The following is a 10,000-nucleotide window of genomic DNA, read 5'->3' as shown; positions in this document are numbered from 1 at the left end:
GGCTCGTTCCGATGTCTAACTAACCCTCTTCACTCCATTCTCTGTGTTCTCAGCACTAATTTGTTCTCCTGATGAGATGTCCTGTGCTGATGGACTGATGTGCGTTCTGATGGATCGGTTCTGTGACGGAGTGGACGATTGTCAGGATGGTTCAGATGAAGCTCCTGGGCGCTGTGGTCAGTAAACGTGATGCTCTCAACAGAGAGAGGTTCTCCGGGTTGGAACAACAGCAGCATTTTGACGCGACGTCTCTCGTCTCGCCTTCATAGCAACAGCGTGTGACGGGCAGTTTGTGCTGAGAGGGCCGAAGGGATCGTTCAGATCCTCAGAGTCGGAGGCGTACGACAGCCGCAGCTTCTGTCGCTGGATCATCAGGTGAGACCTCAACACACACACACACACACTCTCTCTGAAACACAGAATCAGAACCTGGAAGCTGTTAGCAGTTAACTTTTACCAGATGAATGGAAAAGCCAGGTGTGTTCACCTGTTGTCTGATTTCAGGGTGGATGAAGGACTTTCAGTTCAGGTGGCCTTCCATCAATTTGAAACAGAACAAGGCGTCGACACTCTACGACTTTACGAAGGCGTTGGACCGCTCAAACGGCTCGCAGGTGAGCTAGTGGTCTGTACTCGTACAGAGCCTCCTTAGGGTCTACAACCCCCCAAGGCCCTTCACAACACAATCAGTCATTCACAGGCTGCTGGGGATGAGCTACGATGTAGCCACAGCTGCCCTGGGGCGCACTGACAGAGGCGGGTTAGGTGTTTTGTATTCTCTGGTGAGAGCCAGAATCGAACCTGCAACCTTCTGATTATTGGACAACCCGCTCTACCCCCTGAGCTGCTGCTGTCCCTGAGGGTACACATGATCCTGGTGTTTACTGTACCTGAACCCCAGGGTCTGTGAAGACAGGTGTGCCTTCACCACCTCGTTTGGATGTGACTACATTGCACCACAACAGAGTTTTGGTACCTGCTGCCTCCATTAACAGTAATCTGACTTGTGACTTGATTATCAGCTGAGCTGTCAGGCTCCACCTCTCCTGGGACTGTGTGGCTCATGAAGGACCAGTCCACTGTCGAGTTTCTGTCTGATGATTTCAACAATCTGTCAGGGTTCAAAGCCACCTACAGCTCCGCCAACACCTCTATGATGTCCAGTAAGCCACGACTGCCAGTCTGAGCATGCGAAAGCTGTTTGAAGGTTTCCTGATGCGTTCCTTTCTCCAGACCAGGAGAAGCTCAGCTGTAGCTTTGAGCATGGCTTGTGTTTCTGGAAGCAGCAGCAGGACCATGATGGAGACTGGGTCCGGATCAGCGGCTCCACCTTTCCTCCGCTGACGGGCCCTAGCTTTGACCACACTCTGGGGAACAGCTCAGGTGAGTTCTTAGTGGACGTTCTCCATGTTGCAGTAATCATCCACCAGTGAGTATTGAGTCGGAGGTGGATTGGAACAAGTTACATTTACTTGAGTAATAATATTATCGCGTGTTTCTACTTGTACCTGAGCTGGTCCACCACCTCTGCTGTTGGTCTCTAGCAGGTTTCTACATCGTCACTCCTCTCAGTCCCGGCCAATGGCAGAAGGCTTTTAGGATCCACAGCCTTCCTCTGACTCCGCCCACAAAGCCCATGTGCCTGACCTTCTGGTAAACAACAACAACCATTTATCTTTTGTGTTCTGTGTTTTTCTTCTGGATGCATGTAGAAGTTCTTTTAAACACAGGACAGGTCTGTTACCTTCCTGACAGTTTGGACCACTCCTGCGATCTTCATCATAGCCAGCCGCTAATGATGGCGTCACTTCCGTCTCCATTTAGTGGAGGACGGCGTCGCCCTCTGCTGCCTGAGCTCTCCTCACCGATGACCCAGTTCCACAGTCTAACATGTAGACCCCTCGACTCTGTTCTCCATGCCTTTATCTCCTCCCGTCTAGATTACTGTAACACACTCTTCACATGTTCTAACACAAAAGCCCTTGACCGCCTTCAGTTGGTCCAGAGCTCTGCAGCGAGGATCCTAACTGGAGCAAACAGAAGAGCACACATCACTCCTATTCTGACGCCTCTGCACTGGTTACCCGTTAACTTTAGAGTCCTGACTAGAACTTTCAGGGCTCTACATGGTCAAGCTCCTCCCTATATTACTGAACTGTTAAAGCTTTATGCTCCAACCCGAGCCCTCAGGTCCACCCACCAGAACCTTCTAGAAGTTCCAAAGACCAGATAGAAAAGTCGAGCTGATCGCTCCTTCCAGACTGTTGCACCCCGACTCTGGAATGATCTTCCTTTATCCTTACGCAGTGTTGACAGTCTGGACACTTTTAAAAAACAGCTAAAGAACCTTGTTAGGGATTTTATCAACAAACCCATTTCCTGCAGTCGAAGCGAAAAGGAGACAATGAAGCAGACATACAACCAAATTATAATGTGTGGCAAGAGCACTTTGACCCAGCTCTCACCCTGGATTCTCATGTCAGTTCTCTTGTTCGCTCTTCCTTCTTCCATCTCAGGAACATTGCTAAGCTGAGTCCCATTCTGTCCCGCTCTGAACTTGAGACAGTTCTCCACGCCCCTCCAGTGCCCCTCACGCTTAGACTACTGTAACTCTCTTTTCACGTGTCTGAGCAGAACCTCCCTGAACCGTCTACAGGTGGTTCAGAACGCCTGTGCTCGGCTTCTGACCAAGTCCTCCAAACACACCCACATCACCCCGCTTCTCCTCCAGCTTCACTGGCTGCCAGTCAACTTCAGGGTTCATTTCAAGATCCTGGTTCTGGTCTATAGGGCCTTACATGGACAAGCACCATCTTACATTGGTGATCTTCTTAGTCCCTACACCCCCAGCAGGTCCCTGAGGTCCAGTGATCAAAGCCTACTGGTTGTGCAGCACCAGGCTAAAGGTCAAAGGTGACAGATCATTTGCTGCTGTGGCCCTCAGACTCTGGACCTCTCTCCCCCTGAGCCTGAGATCAGTGGACTCAGTGGTCTCCTTTAAAAAGCAGCTGAAGACTCACCTGTTCAAGCTGGCTTTTGTATGACCTTCTTCACCTCTCTCTCTTTATTCTGCTCTCCCAACTATTCCACCTTCCTAGTCACTCTTTCTCTTTCTTAACATTTTTTATCATAATTGTCTATTTTTTGCTCATTTTAAATATATTTTTGACCATTTTCTAAATTCTTTTTTTATATTTTTACATTTTTTGTTTTTGTGAAGCGCCTCGTGATTTTTATCCTGAGAGGCGCTATAGAAATGATATTTCCTTCTTCTATATAAAATTTCCGTAACAACCCTTTTATTTAAAGCTGCTTTTACCCAAATCTTTTATTTTCTTATTTTTAACTCAAATTTTTTATCCTTCATCTCTTTATGAAATTTCATAATTTCATGAATTTATGTTTTCTGACGTTAATCTGATTCTGTTTTGAGATCATTTTGATTTCATGATGTTAATCTATTTATGATTTTATGACTTTGTTTTATTTTGTTTTGATCTATGTGAAGCACTTTGTGATTCTATGTCTGTGATAAGTGCTACATAAATATAATTTACTTACTTACTAAAAACAGCACAGAACTGGCAAAGGAACTCAAAAAGCTTAGAATAGAAGACAACGACGTACTCATCTCACACGACGTTACATCCCTGATCACAAAAACACCAACCCAGAAAACCATGGACACAGTAGTAAACAGAATAACTCTACACAAAAGAACAAACATAGCACAACTGATAATACTGGTAGCTAACTCCACATACTTCACATATGATGGAACAGTACACAAACAACTGGAAGACTTTGTCATGGTGACCCGTCATCAGCCACACTGAGTTTTTCATGGAGGACTCAGAACAAAAACCCCTAGCAACTCTAGTTTCTTGGAGACGTTTTGCTTCTCCTCTGAGGAGCTTTGTCAGTTCTGACTGGAATGTGGGAGAGCCAAGCTCATAAGCTGTAGCTGTCTGTTGTTATTTAATGAGCTGAAACTACCTATGAATACCCCTCCTCCCTGCCCTTGGAGGAGTTGTTGATTTTGTTAAGTCCTACTGTGTAAAGAGTTTTCGGGAGTTTTCCTCTCCACTGTCGCTGCATGCTTGCTTAGTATGAGGATTGCTGTGAAGACTCTGACACTAGTCAGTGACTTGATGCAACCCGCTGGGTTCCTTATATAGGAAACTTGTTACTGATTGGCTTAATGGCCTGCCCCAGACTGAAACTGTTTTGGAATCGGGGTCAGAGCTGCATTGTAGGTGCTGGAAAGGTGATACGTTCAACACAGGAGGAGCTGAGGCTTCCTGTGTTTAACTTATAGCCTGTAGCTGTCAGTTTACTTTAAAAGCTTCACCCTCCCATATTCCATATAGAATTAACAAAGCTCCTCAGATGAGAAGCAAAACATATTCAAGAAACCAAAGAAGTCCAGCTGCCTTCATTTGAACCCCTTTGGGTTATTCCTTCACACACTTCTTCACGACCTAAGTACTTACCTTCTTTTCTTCTACTCACTGTTACATCCCTCTTCCACTTGTGTCCCTCTCATTTACACACATCACGGCGAACGTCATAGTCCATGGAGACACCTGTCTGATACCATCAGCCTGTCTGTCCATCACCAAAGCAAAGAAGAAGGGGCTTAGACTGGATCCTTGATGCAGTCCTACCTCCACCTTCAACTCCTACATCACTCCTAGAGCACGCCTCACTGCCGTCTTAAGCCTAGTTTATACTTCTTTGTGAGGAACTTTGCACTCACACACACACACACACACACACTCACACACACACACACACACACACGTATTGACAGAGATATTTTTATTTTGAACTTGTAACATTTTGTAGGTGGTTACTTTAAATAAATTGTCAATAAAATATAAAGGAATTCAATACAATGGAATATTACATAAAATATGGATTATCGATATTATTGAGCCTATTGATGATGAAACTAGGTACTTTGGGTATTGCCAGGGAAGCAACACTTTATAATAATTTGACACCGAGACAAAAATGTAGTTTATAAAAATCTATTTATTACCATATGTCTACTACTCATGATGCAGAACAAATAATTATAAATGATGAGTTAAGATGATGTCAACTGAGACGCTGAATGAGCAATGATGGAATATGAGCTGAGATGTTATGTAAAAAAAGCACTTCATTGTCTCAGAAAATGGTGATGTCTGGGTTGTAAAATAAGTCTCTGATGGAGTTTTGCACAGAAAGTCTGACCTTGAGAAGCTTGGTTCCGATGCTTACTGGCCCAGTTTGGCAGAACTGGGCAGCTGGCTGATGTTGGTTCATTCATTACTGTGAAGCAGTCAAGACATTGTTAAAAAACTTTAGATAACACATTCATTGTTTAATTTAATTGAAAGAAAAGAAAGAAAACAATCTTTTATAAAGTGCCTCGTAAGATAAAACTCACAAGGCGCCTCACAAAAACAAAAATATAAAAAATATATCAAAACATGATTAAAAATATGTTTAAAATGAAATGATTTTTTTTTGTTTTTAACCTGTAAAGTAAAGAAATCCTTTAATGAGCCAGAATCATATATTTTTATTGAAAGGGACTTAGATCAAAGTCTTTTATCCTGTGAGAGGACCTTGGCGCTGTCGGCCCAATAAGTCAGGAGATATTTCATTATCACTTCCTCCTGGTCATAGGTGTCATGACGCCATGGTGTCATGGGTGGCACACTGATGAACAGAGGTGTGAGCAAGTCACTGCTTTGCTAGTCACAAGTACGTCACAAGTCTTTCCAGTCAAGTCTCGCGTCAAGTCCAAGTCAAAGACAACCAAGTCCAGTCCAAGTCTTTAACTTTGAATTTTCAAGTCGAAATCATGTCATTTGTCAAACTTCAATTTGATGATGAAGATAATGAATTAATTCCAGAAATAAAACTTCTTAAAGCTTAATTTAAACAAGCAGAAAGTGCAGCTGAAATTACTTATAGTCAAAGTGCTGCTGCATTTAGTGGTAAATCGAACCCAGAACGAAGAATGATTTATGATTTTTGTCCTTGGCAGCCTTGGCGGAATCCAAGTCTCATTGCGAACGAGCCCGACCTACTGCCGGCAATGCAGACCAAGCTCTGAGACCGGTCATACGGGACCCTAACAGCCCATATCAAAGAGCCTGGGTACCCGTACTCCCGGAGCACCGCCCACAAGGCCCCCGAGGTCAGGGCCGGATTATCATTGCAGGGGCCCCTGGGCACAATGTGCTTGTCTCCTGGCTCCTTCCTCCTCTTTTTGTCTCCACTTGTTTTCCTCTCTTGCCTTCAGAAAAACTGCTTTCTGGCCTTTCTGTTAGTAAATTCCTTTACAATGTCATCAGAGTCCAGACTCCTGACAAGCTGACAAGTGCACTTGTGTTGTTCGCAGTACATTTTTCATTCTTGCCATTTGTGAAATGATCGTTCCCCTTCACAATTTGTAACTGGTAGAGTTAGAAAAATCTGCAGGGCCACAAACACCTCAGGGAAGATGGACTGTAGACTATTTTTTTGCCCGAAAACGATCCTGGTTCTACTTATATTACATAATCTACTGTATGTGGACTCTCCAGGGATTATTTTGAGCCGAGAGGCACAGAGCTCTGATCGTTGATGCACTCCAGACAGATGCGTCATGAGAACGGCCACAGTAACATTCTCAAGGTGTCGCCACCTCAAAAACAAAGTTAACACGCGATCATATATGTCGGCTCGTATCTTTTCATGCTTTCTGTCTTTTTTTGTGCCTGATGCATTTCGCCGCTGCGGAGCGGAGCGCATCACCTGTTCCATCCTCCGGTGACCACCTCACTGGTGCGGTCAGCGCACGGCGTGCACTCCGCTATGTTTGCAGTCGGTAGATCATTTTTAACTGCGGTTCAAAGGTAACTCATGAGGTGAAAAAATATGAAGCCAGGTAGCAGTTTTTCTTTAGGATTGAGAGGAGATGCAGGAAGATAATAAACAGACAGCAGGACAGGAAAGAATGGTTGGGTGAACTCCCACGCAAAGGGAATAGAGTTGGTCCAGTGTTCCACGGCCAGGACGAAAACCACATTGCTGCTCCAGAGTCCGAGGTTCGACAATCCAATGAACCCTCCACTCCAGAACCCCTGAATAGACCTTACCAGGGAGGCTCAGGAGTGTGATCCCCATGTGGTTGGAACACACCCTGCGGTCCCCCTTTTTAAAAAGGGGAGCACCACCCCAGTCTCCCGATGTCCAGGCAATATTGCAGAGCCGCGTTAGCCAACACGGCCCTACGACATCCAGAGCCTTAAGGTACTCCAGGAGGATCTCATCCACCTCTGAAGCCTTGCCACCGAGGAGCTTTTTGAAAACCTCAGTGACCTCAGCTACAGAGATTGGAAAGTCCAACCCAAAGTCCCCAGGCTCCACTTCCTCACTGGAAGATGTGCCGGTAGGATTGAGGAGGTCTTCAAAGTATCATTGCCACCGATGCACAATGTCCTGAGTAGAGGTCAGCAACACACCGTCCCCACTATAAATAGTGTTGATAGGGCACTGTTTTCCCCTCCTAAGGCACCAGATGGTGGACCAGAATCTCCTAGAAGCTGTGCAGAAGTCTTGCTCCATGGTTTCACCAAACACCTCCCACTTCTCAGTTTTTTCCTCCAGGACCACCCAAGCCACATTCTGCTGGAACTTGCAATACCGATCAACTGCCTCTGGAGTCCTACAGGCCACAAAGACCCGATAAGACTCTTTCTTCACCTTGACTGCATCCCTAGCCAGCAGCAAGTTCGGGGGTTGTACCCACGACAGGCACCACTGAAGCTGCAGCCACAGCTCTGGTCAGCCGCCTCAACAATGGAGGCACGGAACATGACCCATTCTGACTCGGTGTCCCTGCCTCCCTCGGAACATTAAGGAAATTCTGTCGAAGGTGGGAATTAAAGCTCCTTCTGACAGGAGACTCTTCCAGACGTTCCCAGCAATTCCCTCGCAATACTTTTGGGCCTGCCAGGTCTGACCAGCTTCCTACCCCACCATCAAAGCCAACACACTGGGTGGGTAGTCTGTACTGTAGCATCGTGCATGAGCACAGACGACAGTCCGGACTCGTCCCCCCACACGTAGGTGGAGGGAGGCTACCCTCTCGTTCATCGGGGTAAACGCCAGTATACAGGCACCAAGACGGGGGCAACTATGCCCACCCCTGCTTTGTGCCTCTCAGTGGGAGCAACTCCAGAGTGGTAGAAAGCCCAACCCCTCTCAAGGAAACTGGTTCTGGAGCCAGAGCCATGCGTTGAGGTGAGTCCGACTAGATCTAGTCGGAACCTCTCAAACTCACACACCAACTCAGGCTCCTTCCCCACCAGAGAGCTGACATTCCATGTGCCAAGAGCCAGCTTCTGCAGCCGAGGATCAGACCGCCAAGGTCCCCGCCCTCGACTACCACCCGTCACACACTGCACCTGACCCCTTTGGCCCCTCCCACAAGCGGTGAGCCCATGGGAAGGGGGACCCACATTTCCTCTTCGGGCTGTGCCCGGCCGGGTTCCATGGGTGAAAGCCCGGCCACCAGGCGCTCGTCGGCATGTGCCACCTCCAGACCTCGTTTCAGAGTGTGTGTGTGTGTGTGTGTGTGTGTGTGTGTGTGTGTGTGTGTGTGTGTGTGTGTGTGTGTGTGTGTGTGTGTGTGTGTGTGTGTGTGTGTGTGTGTGTGTGTGTGTGTGTGTGAAAGACAAAACACCCAAACAGAGGCTCAGTGGCATTGTTTATGCAGTCCAATGTAGTAAAAACTGTCCAGATGTTTACATCGGGGAAACTAAACAACAATTACACAAGAACATGGCACAATACAGGAGAGCCACCTCTTCAGGTCAAGACTCTGCAGTCCACCTACACCTGAAGGACAAGGGACCACCTTTGAAGATAACAAAGTCCACATCCTGGAGAGAGAAGATAGACGGTTTGAGAGAGAAGTCAAAAGAAAACTATGGGTTACAGCTGTTGCGGTTTACCTCAGAAAACAGACACTGCAGAGGACAATCAGTGCATTGCCTCCTCCTCCTCCTACCTGCACAGCTGCACTCACTTGGGCTGATCACCTCCTGAGCAGCATAAAAGGGAGAGCTGCCAGGAGGAAGGGAGAGACTGGATTTGTGCCAGTTCTCTCATGTACGCCATTTGTTGGTGTTTTAATGGCTTTTAAATGGCTTTTAGTTATTTAAGCTTAAGCCGGGCATACAATGTGCAACTTTTTCACTCGTAGCACTCAGCTTCAGCTCAAACTGTACGACTTCCTCGCAGAGCAGATCTCACGAGTCATGCGCTCACACTGCACGACCCAGTTCTCGGATGCGACTTGACTGCTCACACTGTACCTCTGGTAGCAACACGTCGGCCCTAAAAATATGCTTAAAATAGCAGTTTTTACACAACACGTCAGACTTTTTGTCTTGTCTTGCCTGTTGTCCTTCGGGGGTGCTGCAGGAGGACACACAGGGATTTATGGGGGTTGGATGAGGAAAACGAAATAAAGAAAGTAAATCTGAGTTTTGGGATCAGTTTAATTTGACATGAACACGACAAACACGCTTTCTTGACAATCTTTGTGAGTAAAAACGACGTGTAGAAATTAAAACGAACAGCGTGTGTTATTAGGGAAATAGCGAGCGAGCGGTGTTGATGCAGGATTGCGCATGCGCCGTGAGCGGTTCTGATACTTTTTGGGTCGCAGCTGCTCGCAGCGCCGCTTCAACAGTGCGATACCCTCACGAGGGACGAGCAAAATATCAAACACGCCAGAAGTCTGTGCGACCTCACGACTGCTGATCGGCAGCTGGTCACGTGGTGTTAATCGCCTCTCGTAACCCCCTGTACACTACACGACCGCTCGGCGCAGAACTCACCCCGATGTCATGGATTCTCGCACGACTGGAAAATCGGCTCAAAAAAGTGAAAAAGTCGCACAGTGTACGCCCGGCTTCAGTGTTGCCAACTCGGCGACTTTGTCACTGTT

The 10,000-nt window shown here is 46.8% G+C and overlaps 1 protein-coding gene across 5 annotated transcripts in view; it reads left to right on the top strand.

Moving 5' to 3' along the window:
- The window catches only part of tmprss15 (transmembrane serine protease 15), a 63,127-nt gene that overhangs the window by 12,844 nt on the left and 40,283 nt on the right, over positions 1-10,000 (top strand). For 4 of the 5 annotated variants that reach the window (XM_015962003.3, XM_070555447.1, XM_015962001.3 and 1 more), the window contains 6 exons: positions 54-176; positions 270-375; positions 505-614; positions 1,023-1,163; positions 1,234-1,383; positions 1,545-1,653. In XM_015962003.3, coding sequence (XP_015817489.3) covers positions 54-176; positions 270-375; positions 505-614; positions 1,023-1,163; positions 1,234-1,383; positions 1,545-1,653 — 739 coding nt within the window. The remainder of the gene's footprint in view (positions 1-53; positions 177-269; positions 376-504; positions 615-1,022; positions 1,164-1,233; positions 1,384-1,544; positions 1,654-10,000) is intronic. The other variant, XM_070555448.1, reaches the window with a different exon arrangement.

This window comes from Nothobranchius furzeri, chromosome 10, assembly GCF_043380555.1.
Source record: "Nothobranchius furzeri strain GRZ-AD chromosome 10, NfurGRZ-RIMD1, whole genome shotgun sequence".
Lineage (NCBI taxonomy): Eukaryota > Metazoa > Chordata > Actinopteri > Cyprinodontiformes > Nothobranchiidae > Nothobranchius > Nothobranchius furzeri.
This window is presented reverse-complemented; position numbering and strand designations above follow the sequence as displayed.